A 17402-nucleotide genomic window follows, 5' to 3' on the forward strand; every position below is an offset into this window, starting at 1 on the left:
AAGCTGGACTGCTGTGAGATGCAGAGTTCAGGCTAAGTGTCGGATCATACCACATTCCGTCCCAGACCTGGCCAGTGTACATGACCAGTGGCCCCTGTGATGACAGGTGGGCTGAAGAGTCAGGTGGCGTGTCCATCCCACCAGAGCCCACAGCTGGCGGAGCCTTCGTGAAGACTCCCACGGTAATCAAAGGCAATGTTCCAGTGGAATGCTGGACTCCATGTCTCTAAGTGGCTTTGAAACCAGAAGACACGTTCACGAAATGTGACCCGCAGAATAAATCGGTAACGACGGACGCAACAGGATGCTGGCGAGTTGTGACCAAGGGGGATATCTAAGCCCCGTGATCAAACAGAGGCAGCTTTCTAAGAGGTTGTCAGCTGGATCTGTGGAAACGGCCCAGCTCAGATCAGCGATTGCTGTTTCTGTGTTTCTAAACATCTCCTGTCCTAGGGGCTCGGGGACAGTGTAGGGCGGGGAGGGAGATGGTTTAGTTCCCCTACCTGACTCGTTCTTCTCGATGATGTCCACCACCTGCCCCACGCTGAGGCTGATCTCCGAGCTCTCCTGCTTCTGGTAGTCTGCCACCACCACATACTGCTCCAGGACCATGGGGTCCACTGAGGTCAGGTCACCCCCTGTGGATACAAAACCCACATGCAGCCACTGCCCACACGTGAAGGAGCGAGAGCCAGGGGAGAAGGGTGGGTCAGGAGAACATTCCAAAGAGAGAAAGAAGCTATCATAGGACTTACCTTGAGGGTCACCTCATCCATTCATTCCTGCATAATTTGCTCGTGCAACCACCAAAATTTACCAAATACCTATTCTATGCAGATACTGTGCAAGGCTCTGGGGATTCAGAGTTGGTCAAGATATGGTACCTGCCTTGAAGAAGCAGACAGCCTGATGGGAAAGTGCATTCATGCATACCAATCCTTCCTTCCATCCATTTATCCGTCCATCCACCCGCCCATCCAAAATCACTCATCTCGTAATTCAGGAAGTCACCAGTGATGTTCCAGACCCTCTATTAGGTGCTGGGGGTACTAAAGTGAATGAAACAGACATGACTCCCAGTCTCAAGTAAGTTAACCTAGTTGGGGCACATAAACAAATATACATCATGACAAGTATACAGGATAATAGAAGTATTAATTTTTGATAGCTACATTGCTGGAAACAACCAGGAAGCTGGACCAAGACTGGGAAAGGGGATGCCACATTCAATGGGGTGGTGAACAAGACCTCCCTAAGACAGGGGCATGAACAGGAGACATGGGAGGATGGGGAAAGAACGGTGCAGGCACACTCTCGGATGGGAAAGGGCCCAGAGCCTTCTAGGAACTGGGAGGAGGGTAGGGGACTGAAGTCCAGTGAGTGAGGACAGCGGTCCCGTATGAAGACACAGAGGCAGGCAAGGGCCAGAGCAGGCAGATAAGAAGTTTGGATTTTTTTCACCCTCAAGTAGAAAGCCAGTAGAGGACTTGAAGAAAGGAATGGCAAGTACAGATTTACATCTTTAGAAAGATAATTCTGGCTGCCACACGGAGCCCGGAAAGAAAGCAGGAGACCAGACGGAGACCAGCTGTCAGGCAGGAGACGGCGGTGGCTTTGGACCATGGCAGTGGCAGTGGGAGAGAAGGGTGTGGACAGGTGCGCCAGGAGAGGCAGTTTCCACAGGACACGGTGGATGGTGCCCTCTGGAGTTGTGTGGTCCTGGTTAAGCAGTAAATCACACCTGCCTAACAAAAGAAAAGATATTGCAGACTATGGCTGATGTAAAGGGAAATCTGCATTCAGAGACTCCAAAGAGAAGGGAATGGCCCTCTTAGAGCAGCAGACGGAATGCAGTGGGAGGGCAGCCTGACATTTCTGGCCACAGGGTCTTCGTTTTCTGCAAGTCCTGATTCACAGCATTTCCTCCTATTGTTTCCATAAACAACTGAAATAGCCAAGAAATCCCACCTCTCTGTGTCCAAGCACACCCGGTAACGGAGTGGTGTGTGAGCGCCAGGCCACCCTGAGCCCGTTTTGTGCATCTTTTCCCAGCTCTGTTGGGTGGCGCCTTGCCGGTAGCTTGAAATTGGCCACCGTGGGAGTATTTACACCATGGATATTGGCAAATGCTACAAAGCAGGGCTTTCGACCAGAAAGCTGGTTGTGAAGTATTCACCAGCACGCCAGTGCCCTCCAGCCTCCGGCATCCAGAAAGAGCACAAAAGCCCTTTGTCAGCACCATGCGCTCTGAATTTTTGATGTGGGAAGCCAGAATAGGGCATTGTAGCAGGGTGAAGCGTTACTGCCTCTTGGCTCTGTGACTGAGGCCAGTCCCTCTTCCCAGCTGAGGTTGATGGAGGGAAACAGGAGTGGGAGGGTCCCAGGGCCACCCTGGGTAGAGAAAGCACGGGAATAGAGAAAGAGCAGAGGAGAGAGAGGGAGATGTAGGCCGAAGGTTCAGGAGCAGGTCTGGAGGGAAGCAGCCCCACACGAATGCCCATCACATCACACGTAAACTGTATGGCTGCACACCATACATAAACTATGTCAACACAACCACCTGGAAGGTGGCTACTACCTTGTTTTACAGACACGAAAAGAGAGGCCCCGAGATATCAAGTGACTTCCCTCGGGTCCCACAGCTGGATGGTGACAAAGCCAGACTTGAATCAGGTCCACCTGGCTCAAAGGCTCCCAGTGTGGTGGGGTGTGGTGGGGGTAGGTGAGGAAAGAAAAGACGCTAGGGAAGGAAGTGTGGTCTGAGGCCCGCTTGCTTTCCTTCCCTGTGGGTTCCCATGAGCACCTGTGAGCACCCCCGGGGACCAGTAAGGCCAAGTTTTATCTCCTTGTGTCTCTCAGGGGTATCTTCTCTCCTCCAGCACCTCTCCTGAGGCTGGCCTGCAGGGCTGATTTCCTCATTGCCTTGAGCACAACAGTCCGCCCCAGCCAGCCCAGCTGGGCTTTCAGTCGCCTTCGAGCAAGCTGATTATTGCCCCTCCCGCTACCCCCACTAGATAATAAGCTCTGGACAGCAGAAGTCTTGACGGTGTCCTGAACCACCTGGCACTGGGCCCACAAAGATCCTACCACGTGAGTGAATGGAGGTAGATTCTGGCTTGCTGGAGGCTCCTGGCCATTGCGAGCTGGGGACAATTTCCCCAGGGAATGCAAGAGGTAGAGACTCCAGAGTCTAGAGTTTTTACCCCAGGATATAGCCTGCCTTGGGGATCACAATCCCAGGAATGCAGCTACTCTTCTGATTTGGCCCTCCGGTGGGCTGTATCCAGGCCAACTGTGTTTCTGTGTGCCTTAACTTGAGAGAAAGAACTGGAGAAGACAGGAGAAAAGTATCCACTTCACAGTCAGGTTGGAACTTGTGCCCACTGCTCAGGTGCCCAGGGTCTTCCAGGCAGGAGGTCAGGGGGCTGGTGGAGTCACAGTGCGGCTGTACTCATGCCTGGGGGTTCTCTGCTGCCACCTGGAGGCAGGTCGGGATTCTTTGTCACAGAGCCACAGGTTTGATGCGGGTGGACCTTTTTAGTGCTTCGTCACCTGACTTTACTCCTATCCTCTGCACCAGGGACTGAGTGAGGCTTCTTTGGGATGGTGGTGGTGGGTGGGGGGAGGGGGGAAACGACACTTATAACTGGTCTCTATCCTGCCCCTCTGGTCTGTCCTCCATATTGCAGAGTGCTTGCTTCAAAAATGCTACTCTGATCATGCCTCTCCTTGCTCAGCACCTGCTGTGGCTCCCCAATGCCCTCAGGTTCTCTACAATCTGGACTCTGCTGGCCTTTATGGTTGTGTCTTTTGGCTCCCTCATCCCAGGTGTACCTAGAAAACATCATAGGCTGTTTTCAGGATGCCTTTTCCTCTCCTCTGCATTCACATGGGAACCACCTATTCTTAGCCTCCTAACTCGTCTCTTGCCTCAGACTTGACTGCTACGATTTGCTCTGGACACAGCAGCTATAGTGATCCTTTCAAAAGATGTGTAAGATCATGTTCCCCAAAGGTCAAGACCCTACAATGGCTCTGCCTCACTCAGGAAAAGCCCAGTGGCCTATGGGGTCCTGCCTGATCTCTCTGACCATTTCTTTTCCACTCTCCCCAATGTGGCATAGGAAATTGCATGGTTCAGCGTCCTGCTCAAGTGGTATCTCATCAACGGAACCTTCTCTTGACCACCCTGCACTGCCTCACCTAATTTTATTTTGCCATAGAGTTTAAAAAAAACAACAACACAGAGTCTGTGTAGTCATTAGTTTTCCTGTCTGTTTTCCCACTCTAGAACATAAGCCCCATGAGTGCAGGCTCTTGTTTAGTGTTGGACTCCCTGCCTAAAGGCTCACAGGCCCACGTGGTCTGCTTTGGTGCAAAGGGAATTTGGAAAGTTGTTCTATTTTTATAGGGTTGTAAAGGAGAAGGAGAGGAAGAGGAAAAATTATTATTATTGACAGAACCTGTATGTGGCCTGCAAACCCTAAAATATTTGCTTTCTGGCCCTTCAGAGAAAAAGTTTGCCAACATCTGGCCTAGAATGTGAAGGGCACCTACTAGGCTCAATGAACATCTGAAGGAAAAAAAAAAAGAATATTCTAAAACTCACCCTTGGCAGACTTCCTTCCTCAGAAAGAAATTAAAATGTCTTCCTTTGCCATACCTATGACATTTCATTTTCTTTATCCACCTATTCATTCTACCAGACTGTAAGAAGGCTTCCCACATCTTATTTACCTTTGCATTCCCTGGGGGCCTAGAGCACTGTCAGGTACACAGTAGGTGCTTAGTAAACATTTAATCAACAACTGCGTCTGTCCTGTTCACTCGCCACTTAGCACAGACACTCAACGGATATTTGTGGACAAATGATGAAGGGAAACTTCTAGAAACTCTTTGCTTTGCATGGCGCCAGGCCTCCTCCTGTGTTGAGAGTTACAGAAGGCACCTGTCCATCTTATGGGCAACCAAAGACTGTTCCTTCTTGCCTACAAGTAGGGATAGAGCTTCGATTAGGTCAGGGTCCAGTTAAGTATGGTTGCTCTTTCCAAAAAGTTAATTGTTGCCACCCAGTTTTAACAACTGATGGTGGTACACCTGTACCATATAGTTTTCAGGAATCTGATCAATGGAGTGATCTATTCATTTCTGCACCAACTCTCCCAACCATGCTGCCAAGGGGATTTGGGAGAACCAACAGCAGTGACAGAATCAGAAAATCATGGGACTCACTGCAAACAAGACACAAATCCAGGAAGTGAGGAGGTCAGGGAGCAAGGGTTAGGACTCTGGGCTGGCCATGAGCAGATCTGTTACTGGCACAGGGCTCAGGGCTGGCACTTCCTCCAAGACTTGCTCGGGGGCCACGTCTCTGTCTTACATCTCCTTCTTCTTCTTCTTCTATGACAGCAGCTTTTATACCGAAGTACCCTGCCATTAAGTGGTTCAGAAAAAAGTGCATGGGGCTGCCTTTCCAGCAGTTCTTTTGCCTTCGTTTTACCCAGAGCACTCAACTATGAAAACCTCACTGGTTTGACTACCAGAATTCTCACACTAGGCTTCAGGCCACACTAGGCTTCAGGCTTTAGGTGGACACCTACCGGTGGACAGTGATATTGCACCCAAGCTCTATAATGCATAGTAATAGCAATACCTCAAGTTGATGCAGGTAGCTAAGTACTAGGAGCTACAAGTTTGAAATCAAAGTGTTCCTAGGTAAGCAGTGTCATTCTTGTGGTCCAGCAGGAATAAGGGAAGGAAAAGGTCAGCATAAAGGAGGAGATTCGACAGCAGAAGGGTGATTTTGACATTGAGGAAGTGCTATAAAATATTCTCAAGAGGTACAGTGCCTAATCTACCACAGGATTTCCTAGTTGGAATGTTTTGATTCATGATGACGTTTTGAATTTTATTAAAATTTTTTTTAATGTTTATTTATTTTTGAGAGAGAGAGTGAGCAGGGGAGGGGCAGAGAGAGAGGGAGACACAGAATCTGAAGCAGGCTCCAGGCTCTGAGCTGTCAGCACAGAGCCCAATGTCAGGATCAAACTCACGGACCGCAAGATCATGACCTGAGCCAAAGGTGGATGCTTAACCGACTGAGCCACCCAGGTGCCATGACATGTTTTGAATTTTATTTAAATTTTTTTTTTTTAATGTTTATTTATTTTTGAGACAGGGAGAGACAGAGCATGAACGGGGGAGGGTCAGAGAGAGAGGGAGACACAGAATCTGAAACAGGCTCCAGGCTCCGACGCGGGGCTCGAACTCAAGAACCGCGAGATCATGACCTGAGCCTAAGTTGGACGCTTAACCGACTGAGCCACCCAGGCGCCCCATGTTTTGAATTTTAAAGATAACTGCCATGGACTGAATTCTGTCCCTCTAAAATTCATATACTGAAGCTTTAACTCCCATGGGATGGCATCTGGAGGTGGGGCCTTTGGGAGGTAATTAGGTTTCGATGAGGTCATGAGGGTGGGGCCCCTAGGATGGGGCTAGTGCCCTTACTAGAAGAGACACCAGAGGGCTTGCTCTTGCTCTCTCTCTGCCATGGGAGGACACAGAGAGAAGGCAGCAGCCTAGAAGCCAGGACAAGGGCTCTTGCCAGAACCTGATAATGCCGGCACCTTGATCTCAGACTTCCAGGCTCCATACTTGGAAAGAAATAAGCTTCTGTCATTTAAGCCACTCAGTCAATAGTTTTTTTTGTTATGGCAAAATATAGTGAGCAATGATAACATGGGATTTTCTTTCCAGAAATTGACCATACTGCCAATCTTACTGGAAGAGCCAGTAAATCAGAGTATACTTCAATAAGTAAAGGGTAGAAAAATCAAGAAGAAAGATGCTCCTTAAATAATCAGATGACCTCTTAAATTTTGGTGGGAGGATTTTTTTCTTGCAAGATGAGCAGAAGTTGAGACCACATTAGCCAAAGTCTGCTGGCAAATTCTGGAGACAGGTGAGCTTTCTCCAATTCAGAGTACCAGCACAGAAATCTCTGGGTTTGGGCTGTCGACCTTAAATCCCTTTCACACTCAATCAAGAAGGCCATTTCTAACACAGAGGAAGAGTTCAAAAGTCAGATAAAAAAATAAGGCTCATCTCCGCATGGGTCCTTAGTCTGAAAAGAAAAATGTTATTTTCCATCCAGCTGAACTATAAATAAATCCACCCCTCCATCATTGCAGGTGAATGATGTAATAGTCATCACCACAAATTAGAGCTTCTTCTCTCTTTTCCAGACCAGTCCCCTCATCAAGCCTGTTCCGACCGGACACTTTGGTTTTTGCAAACTAGAGCTGTCTCTTTCCTCTCTTCCTTCAGCCGTTCCCTCCAGGAAAGTCTCTGCACACTCAAAGCCAGAAACTCTTGTCATCAGCCCAAGAGTTCCTCTTCTCCTCTCTGTTCTTTTCTAAGAAACGTATCATTATCCTCAGAGCCCAAGGGCCACGCACAGCTTGAACAGGATGCCATGGCTCTGGCCAGTACTTATTAAACGCAAAGTGCAGCTCTAAACAGACTGGCTGGGGAAAGGCGGGCGTTCATTCCAGACACGAGACCTTGAGGCAGAGACCTAGCTCCTCTCTACTTTCCCTTGCAAGCACAGCTTGGGCCCTGTAAAGTTGACCACAGGCCCTGTACCCAGGGGGCAGTAAAGGGACCAGGGCTACTGAATTTGGAATTTCTACTGATGCTGGACAGGGACATCCATGTGCTTTGAATTAATGGCAGCAGTATAAAGACGGCAGCAAACATGTATCACTTAAAATGTGCCAGGCACTGGTCTGAGTGCTTTATACATATTACTATAAATCCTACAATAACCCTCCAAGATGGATTACTATTATTATCCCCCATTTTACAGATGAGGAAATGGAGGGCCACGAGAGGAGGCAGGCATCCTTTTTTACTTCTGGGATCTCTGCTTGGCCCTTCTCTCCCCACAGCATTATCAATGCCCTCAAACTTCCTGGAGTCCTAGATACATAAAAGAACTTGGAATTCTGGAAGCTCTGAGGACCATGCTGGCTCCAGGTGTGGTGGTATGGGTAGGGGACTCTGCAGATACGGGGAGGGGGGGGCAGATAATACTGGGTTTGCAGAAGAAAAGGTTGGACTATCGTGAGTCTAAAGTTATCAACCCCAGGCCTGAGATGACTCAATCATTCCTCTATGCATACCTAAATCCCCACCTTCTCTTTTCCCATCACTGCTCTAGGGAGTGGAAGGGGTGCTGGGAAGGAAAGGAACTGGTGCCCGGGAGAAGGGAGTGAGTGCCAGAGGTGGTGGAAAGAGTGGCTCTTATTGCCCAGCAATAACAGCAGCCCAGAGGCTGGGCCCAAACCTGTGCCTCCCGCCTGCGCACCTCCCTGCAGCCCTAACTGCCCCTTCGCTCTGTGGAAAGTTCCCGTTCACTCTTTAAGACCCAGTGTCCCTCCTTTTGTGACCCCTTCCAACACCTGAGAAGAATGCTCTTAGCTGTGAGTCACCACATTCCTCTGTCTACAGCAGAATAAAGGTATTTAACCCCCTACAGGTGGTCAGGAGATATCGGGCTCCCCTATTCCTCTGAGGCATTCTCAGGGAAAGACAGCAGGTCTTATCCACTCTAACTTTTTGACACAGGATGCAACAACCTCCAATACTTTTTTTGGAAAACAGGCTGGGGTGTCAACCAATCAATCAAGCATCAACCCATCCATCCACCCATCCACCCACCCAGTCCCATGCTGTATCCCTCAGGCAGTGCCCAGGGACTGGCAATCATCGGTGCAGAGTAGGGGTATGCTCACCATTGAACGAACAGGAGAAAATGGAAAAATATTCTTACCAGATTTCTTTTTCCCAACATGCTCCCTGCACAGGAAAGAAAGGGGTGGGAGAGGATAACAAGTCAGTACTGTTACATAGCGACACGAGTTATTCCATTAGGAAACAGAGATTCTCCATTCCACATCATCTCCAGTGAATGAAGAAAAGCCAAGTCAGCCCCAGGGACCCAGACTCTTCAAAGAAGAAAGAACTCCTTTTCATTTACTCCTTTTGCCTGATAAGTGCTCCGGTGCCCTGGGGACTAGCATCTCCACTCTATTTGTAGAGTAGGGGGCCCTGGGGAGGAGCCGCTGTGGGGGCATGCAGTATAAAAGCAAGAGTAGGCCCCCATGTTGCACTGAGCCTGATGCCCACCTCGTCAGGCACAGCAGAGGCCCTGTCCCACCTCCTGGGGGTGCCCTGAGCCATATACATACAAGAAGCAGAAAGCTCTTGGCAGTTAAGTGGTGAGGGGAACACACTATAACACTGGGTAGGAGTCTCAATAGCAGCGAAGAAAACACATCTCCCTCGTGGTGACAGAGAGAACACTACCGTGGGCTAGAATTCACACCGAACAGTGAGTAATGTATTTGTCAACCCTTGTATTTGTCAACCACATCAGAATGTGTACACATCGCTGCATCACAAGTACAGTATGACAAATCAGGGTTTACACATACTTTTTAAGTAAATTATCCCAGTAGTAAAAAGGTTTCCAATGCTATAAAGAGAAAAGGGAGGTGACAGGGTGGTTGGGTTGAGACAGATGTTGTGGTGGCAATAACATTAGCCAAATGTTATTACCATATGCCAGTACCCTGCTAGATACTGTTTAGTTCATTCACTTAACACTCAGAACAGCCCTTGGGAATAAGTACTCTTTTAATGCCTATTTTATAGATGAGGAAAATGAGGCCCAGAGAGGTTAGGTAACTTGCCTAAGGCAACACAGCTAGTAAGTAGCAAGCGGAAGCCAGCTCTACCTACGTAATTTTTGTTTTATGTTTATTTATTTTTGAGAGAGAGAGAGAGAACACAAGCAAGCAGGCGAGGGGCCGAGAGAGAGGTGGACAGAGGATCGGAAGCAGGCTCCGCGCTGAGAACAGAGAGCCTGACACGGGGCTTGAACTCACTAACCATGAGATCACGACCTGAGCCGAAGTCAGGCACTTAACCAACCAAGCCACCCAGGCGCCCCAGATTTACCTAATTTTTAAAAATTGAGCTATCATTCACACATCATAAAATTCATTCTTTTAAAGTGTAGAGTCCACTGGTTTTTGGCATCTTCGCAAGGTTGTGCAATCATCACCCTAATGCCAAAAAAATATTCATCATTCCACAGGGAAGCCCTGTACCTATAATGGTCACTTGCTATCCCCACCCCTCCGAGTAGCTGGCAAACACTAATTTGCTTGCTGCCTTTAAAGACTGGTCTATTCTGGACGTTTCATATGAATGGGATCATACAGCAAGAGGCTTTTTGTGATGGCCTTCTTTTGGGTGGAATGTTTCCAAGGGCCATCCATGTTGTACCATGTGTCAGTATTTCATACCATCTGATGGCTGAATGCTATTCCCTCATGTGGGTAAAACCACACTTTGCCGATCTGTTCATCAGCTGATGGGCATTTGGGTTGTTTCCGCTTTTTGTCCATTATGAATATGCATCTATCAACATCTGAGCTGAGGTCAGATGCTTAACTGACTGAGCCACCCAGGTGCCCAAATTTAGTCTCATTTTACAGTCTGGCCTTTTAACCACCGTGTAATGATGCTTTCACCGTTATCTTGGAAGGGGGTGAGGGGCTTAGACAATCCCCTGAGCCTGGGGCCACATTCCTGTGCAGCTGGGAGGAGTGGCAGGCCCCAGTGCTGGGCTGCGCAGGTCAATCGTGATGTCCCCTGGCCAGGCACTACCTCAGTGGGGCTAAAATTCATCACCCGTGCAGGGGGGGTTGGGGGTGGTGGTGGTGAGAGCTACGGAGGAATAATGTAGCTCAGGCTTCCTGGCACTTGCTGTGGAGACACTGCTGGTCAGAGCGCTGTATCTGGACTGCCCCAGTGAACCCTCATGACAATCCTTGAGGGTTACTCCATTTCACAGACGGAGACATGGAGGCCCAGGGAGGCGAAGCAACTCAGCCAACATCAGAACCCAGGAGACCTGGCTGGGGCCCACTCTCCTGCCCGAACCCTGGCCTGGCCAGGGGCAAGGGTGCTGCAGCTGGGGCAGGGGGCTGGGGGCAGGAGGGGGCTCTTGGTTTCCAGCAACAGCAGCATGTGTGGGCTCAAGTAGGCACATTACCTCTCTGTGTGACATGCTTGGCACGGTCCCAGGTTTTCCCATGCACGGAAGCAAAACCTTCCTTTAACAGCACCATTTGGAATCCATCTTCTGTCTGCCTCAAGACTGCTGAGAACGACCCCCAGTCTCCACCTTCAGCCCTGACTCGGGAACGAGCTTCAGGAGGCTGACCAAGGGACCAGCTGCTTTGCTGCTGTTCATTCCTCCCTAAGCCAACAACCAAGGCCCACCAGGGACTGCCTGAGGGGCCCCAGAGCCATCCCCTGGGCCCTCAGCAACCCTCCTACCTTCCTACCCTCTTCCTTTCCCCTTCAAAGCCTGCTTTAAAGACAGGAAGACGTCACCAGGTAAGTACCTGCCGCGTGCCAGACTCTCCTTTATCGGCAGGGTGGTGTTCAAGCCTCACAACCACGATGCGATCAAGGTTAGCCAAGCCCACCTTGCTGATGAAACAGAAGCTCAAGGAAGTCAAGACACTTGTTCAAGGGGACAAGCAGGAAAAGGAAACAGAAATTGGGAACTTTTCCTTCTTTCCAGGAAGCCTCTTGGAACTAGATGCATATCCTCCAGCAGGATGCTGGTAAGCTGTGCTTTCTTTGGTACAGTCCAGGCGATGTTTTGTATTTTTAGTGGATGTTCTATTGGTGTGCATGTGTGTGTGTGCACGTGCTCTCTCTCGCTCTCTCTCTCTCTCTCTCTCTCTGGTCAAAGAGCCTGGCTGGCACTTCTCAGCCCTTCCTGACAGGTGCTGTCTCTTGCTCCTAGGACCCCATGACGGCCCTGCACCTGTAGGCTGGTCTCCCCTCCCCTCATGGCGACTGCAGACACACATGGTGGTCTCCCCCACAATAAAACTTGTCAAAAAGCACTATGTGTATATCACTGTCTCACTGGCGGGGCATCTGGTGCCATCAACTCCTGGTATGTGAAAGCTAGAAGGCAGGTGGGGAAATTCTTTGCCGCATGCCCCAAGCAGTGGGGACTATCGGCTGTGCACGGACAGGCGCCAGGAAGCGTCGTCTGTCTGCTGTAGGGGCTGTGGTGAACATTTTGGATAGCACTGGACCCTGGACGACCAAGATCAAATCCCGGCCCTGGCCCCGTAACCCTGAGCGGGTCTCGTCACTCACGCGTCCATCTCCCTCACGGTCCTGAGCACATGCACCCTTGTGGGCAAGGCACTGGGATGAATCTCCTGCACAGGCCCTGCCTCAAGGGCCCATAGCCTCCTGTTTCTAGCATGCTCCATGCGTTCCGTGGTTAAGTGTGGATCTGTAGGGGGTTCCTTCCCCGGGAGGGCCACATGGAGCAAGGCCCCACCAGGGCTCAATCAATGGGATCCAGCTCAATTTTTACTTTGCTTTAGCGGCGTCTGGGTGGCTCAGTCCGACTCTTGATTTTGGCTCAGGTCATGATCCCAGTGTCGTGGGATTGAGTCCCACATCAGGCTCTGTGCTGAGTGCGGAGCCTGCTTGGGATTCTCTCTCTCCCTCTCTTTTTGCTCCTCTGCCCCACTCGCATGTTGTCTCTCTCTCTCTCTCTCTCTCTCAAATTAAGAGAAAATCTTTACTTCGCTATACTCCCGTTCTTCTTGGGGCTGGCCTGGCAGCAGGGACGGCTGTGAGGGCACACTCTGGGAAGCTGTACACACGCCAACTTACTCTTTGGGGGGATTCAGGTCCTCAGGTCTTGTCTCAAAGAACTGCAGCACCTCGTCACACTGAGAGATATAGGGGGGCAGCTGGATCAGGGCCTGGAGAAGAGACACAAGTGAGTCCAAGGGAAGGAAAGGGGTGTCGGGAACGCAATGAGCCAGGGGTTCTCAAACTTGGGTATGATCAGAATCTCTTGGCGGGGGGGGGGGGGGGGGGCGTGGCGTGTGAAAACAGATGGCTGGGGACCAGCCCCAGATTTTCTGATTCAGTAGATGTGGGGTGGGGCCTGAGAATGTGCATGTCTGACACCTTCTCTGGTGCTGCTGCTGGTTTGCGGACCGCACACACACATGCATGCACACACACGCACTCTGTATGCACACACACACGTGCGCACGCGCATTATAGGCGTATCTGAACAAATAACATGCACACATTTAGATAAAACACTCAACTATGGACTTCATGCCACGTCATCATTCTTACACAACTTCAACTCTACTGGATATTGGGTGTCTACTGCACAAACGTATCCTACTTTACTGACCCAGCTGCCTAGTGGTGAACGCTTAGCTTGTTTCCAACACGCCCGCATGGATGTCTTAACTCACAGATCTGCAGTGTTAAAGTGAAGGCGCAGCTTTAGGATTTGGGTAGAGGTTAGAAGTTCCCAAGTTATGGGGCATGTGGATGGCCCAGTAGATTAAGCATCTGACTTTGGCTCGGGTCATGATCTCACAGTTCATGAGTTTGAGCCCCACATTGGGCTCGCTGCTGTCAGCACAAAGCCCGCTTTGGATCCTCTGTCCCCCCTCCCCCACTCGCTCTCTTAGATAAATAAAAAAAAAATTTTTTTTTAAGTTTTACTTTTTAATTTTTTTTAATGTTTATTTCTGACAGAGAAAGAGAAAGGGAGAGAGAGAGAATAAGAGAGGAGAGCAGAGAGAGGGAAACACAGAATCTGAAGCAGGCTCCAGGCTCTGAGCTGTCAGCATAGAGCCGGATGTGGGGCTCGAACTCACAAACCAATGGACCATGACCTGAGCCAAAGTCGGACACTTAACTGACTGAGCCACCCAGGTGCCCCCCCCCCCGCCAAAAAAAGTTTTAAAGAAAAGAAGTTCCGAGGTTACTGAGGGATTGAAACATCTGGTATCTCCCACTGCCCGAGTCATAGAAAGCTGCCATCCCAGCTCATCAGTTAAAGGACCCTCAGAGGTGTGCCAGCGGACTGGATATGGGGTGGGTAGAAAGCACAAATGGGACTAGGTGTCGTGCTAATTTACCTACCAATAGGTATCCATTCATTGATTCAACAGACATGATCTTTGTGCCCAGAACTGCATGGTTTCTGTGTCCAATACAAGAAGGATAGGGTACATCCTGATCACGAAGGGATTTGAAACTAAGACATGGCTCCACGACGAATAAACAGCTCAGCTTAACAAATCTATTTAAGCCCCTTCTGGCGCAGCTCCTGAGGACGCAGATCTGTGTGCAGTAACGCAGCTTCGTGCACGCATTTTATTACAAACTTCTGTGCAGGGAGGGCGCCTGGGCCCATGCACAGATTTGAATAGCACAGGCCATTCTGCCAGCCCACAGTCATGCTCTGGAGTGGGCAGGACTCCCGTACCCCCTTACCATGCTGAGTGTGAGCTGGGCGTGGAAAAATCGTGTCTTGTATTTTCTACATGACAAGCCTCCATAAACTCACCTCCCATTCATCCCCTGCAAAGTGACCCCCCCCAACCCTGCTACAGGGCTGTGATGGACTAAATGGGGAGACGGATGCAGGGGAGGTCTCCAACGGCACCCTTCTTGGAGTCTCAGGAGGGGTTCTGAGTTATTTTTCTGGTTTTTAAAAAGTTAAAAAATTTTTTTTTTAAATTTTATTCATTTTTGAGAGACAGAGAGAGACAGAGCGTGAGCGGGGGAGGGGCAGAGAGAGAGGGAGACACAGAATCTGAAGCAGGCTCCAGGCTCCGAGCCGTCAGCACAGAGCCCAATGTGGGGCTGGAACTCACAGACCACAAGATCATAACCCGAGCAGGAGTTGGGACGCTTAACTGACCGAGCCACTGGCGCCCCTGGTTTTTAAAAAGTTTTAATTGTGGTAAAAGATACACAAAATTTGCCATTTTCATCATTTTTTTTTAAAGTAGGCCCCATGCCTGACATGGGGCTCGAACTCATGACTCTGAGACCAAGAGGTGCATGCTCTATTGACCGAGCCAGCCAGGTGCTCCATCATCTTAACCATTTTTAAGCATATGGTTCAGTGGCATTAAGTACATCCACTGTGTTGTGCAACCATCACCAACACCCATCCCCAGAACTCTATTTTGCAAATCTGAAGCCCTGTACCTATTAAACAATTCCCCCTTTCCCCAGCTCCGGGCAACCATTCTGCTTTCTGTCTGTATGAGTCTGACTACTCTAAGTACCTCATACAAATGGAATGATACATTTGTCCTTTTGTGACGGGCTGCTTTCACTTAGCTAATGGCCTCTAGGTCCATCCATGTGGCAGCATGTGCTGGAATTTCCTTCCTTTTCAAGGCTGAGTAACATTCCACCGGAAGGATATGCCACATTTTGTTTATTCGTTCAGCCAAAGATGGTCACTTGGGTTGCTGACCCTGCACAGCCTTTGAGTCAGGCTCCTGTCCTGGATCTAAAGTGGGAGAACACATGTGAAGCGGGTGGACATGTTTTTAGTAGGGTGATGTCCCCAATTACCGTCCATGCTCTATCCTTCTGGGTTGAAAGATGTTGACCATACGGGGCCTGATATTTGTGGTTCGTTGATTTTATTAGCCTTGAAGTAGCTTCTGCTCTGTAGCAAATCCCCAGGAACTGACCTTTTCCAGGCCGGAGGCAGACAGCCCAAGAGGGAGAGAGTGGGCCCTCCCCTCCCCTGCCTCTGGTCCCTGACCGCCTTCTCCTTCTGGTTTAGAGTATTCATTCTTCCTGGGACGAGCTGCCATCTTGGGGACCCCTGTGGCTCTCTCATTCCTCCGAAACCCTGCAGTTCTTACAGTTAGAACCACATAATGAAAGAGCTGATTATATGCTGGACCGTGGCTGCTTAGTGGGCAGAAATCTTGCGGCTCCCCCCCGACTGCAATAACACCATTCATTCCCTTATGTGGGCTCAGCACTCGATGGCTCCTGAAACGCGCTTGTCTGTGTCATTCCATGTAATCCTGGGAGGGCTGGCCCATTTCAGAGATGGGCAGATGGAAGCTCTGGGGAAGTAGGGAGGACTTGAGAGCCCAGGACTGGCTGACACCAGATCCTCTACCCCAAATCTACAGAGGGCAGGGGTACATAGTTGCTCATCCTGCACCTTTCTTCATGCCTAGACAGTGCTGGGGAGACCTTCATACCTGGTTGAAAGTATTCACTGGATCAATGACACGAGGAAATGGCCTGGATGTGGCCACGTGGCCCTGTTTGGGGACAGCAGGGTGGGCCCCGAGGTGGCCATGGCCTCTGCCTACAGGGGCTTCCCAGGGTGCTCCTTGCTGAAATGAGCAGAGGCTCCAGAAGGACCAGCGAGGGAAGGGACAACAAGGTCCACGGAAACTTCCTGACAATGCCAAGTTCTCTTTTGGTTTTGAGTAATTCCTGGGAAGTAAAAGCCAAACCTCCAAACCATAAAATACAGCCAAGTTACTAATAAAAGGCAGCCCGAACGCTTTGATGTTTGCCCCTTCCATTCTGGAAGGACAGGCTAACAGTAAAAACATGACCTGGGGCAGAGCAATACTCCAGAATCATCTTGTGTTTGGTCAGTAAAGACAAAGAACCATAGTTCCAGGAAAACTCGGTTCTTCCCTGGATAGAGTCCGGGCCTTTTGGATAAACGTGGCTGGTCAATGCAGGGAGGAGAGGAGAGGTAAGAACAAGTGTTGTTTGCTGAGGGTGACGAGGAAAGGTCAGACAGACCCAGCTCCTCATTCTGGCTCTAGCCATGTCCCATCACCTCTCTGAGCCTCAGTTTGCTCATCTGTAAAATGGAAATCACTAACATCCATGTCGGAAGGTTGTGCTACAAGACTTTAAGACTTCCATCATACACCAGCCCCTTGGTAACATTAAGTTAACCCTTTGTCTCTCAGTACTGTATCAAGTACAATAGGGTGGTGGTTCCCAGAGGTGGTTTTGGAGCCAGCAAGAGGACTCTTAAATAACAGCGGCTTGGCTAGTGAGGGAGTTTTCTCAGCTTCAAAAGAGTGCCCCAGAGGGGCGCCTGGGTGGCGCAGTCGGTTAAGCGTCCGACTTCAGCCAGGTCACGATCTCGCGGTCCGTGAGTTCGAGCCCCGTGTCAGGCTCTGGGCTGATGGCTCGGAGCCTGGAGCCTGTTTCCAATTCTGTGTCTCCCTCTCTCTCTGCCCCTCCCCTGTTCATGCTCTGTCTCTCTCTGTCCCAAAAATAAATAAAAAACGTTGAAAAAAAAAATTAAAAAAAAAAAAAAAAAAGAGTGCCCCAGAGAATGAACACTTCTCTTTACATTTTATTTTTATCATGTTTAAAAATTGACTTATTCTGAGTGAGGGGAGAGAGAGAATCCCGAGCAGGCTCCATGCTGTCAGCAGGGAGCCTGATGCGGG

General features: G+C 49.8%; 1 protein-coding gene across 2 annotated transcripts in view; it reads right to left on the minus strand.

Annotated features, from left to right (window-relative positions):
* Positions 1-17402, minus strand: part of SH3PXD2B (SH3 and PX domains 2B) — a 102240-nt gene that overhangs the window by 25105 nt on the left and 59733 nt on the right. For both annotated transcript variants that reach the window (XM_053907096.1, XM_053907097.1), the window contains exons 5-7: positions 12790-12881; positions 8837-8862; positions 504-638 (exon numbers count right to left, since the gene is read on the minus strand). In XM_053907096.1, the coding sequence (XP_053763071.1) occupies positions 504-638; positions 8837-8862; positions 12790-12881 (253 nt within the window). The remainder of the gene's footprint in view (positions 1-503; positions 639-8836; positions 8863-12789; positions 12882-17402) is intronic.

The sequence above is a fragment of the Panthera pardus genome, unplaced genomic scaffold, assembly GCF_024362965.1.
Source record: "Panthera pardus isolate Hobbes unplaced genomic scaffold, ASM2436296v1 HiC_scaffold_2, whole genome shotgun sequence".
NCBI lineage: Eukaryota > Metazoa > Chordata > Mammalia > Carnivora > Felidae > Panthera > Panthera pardus.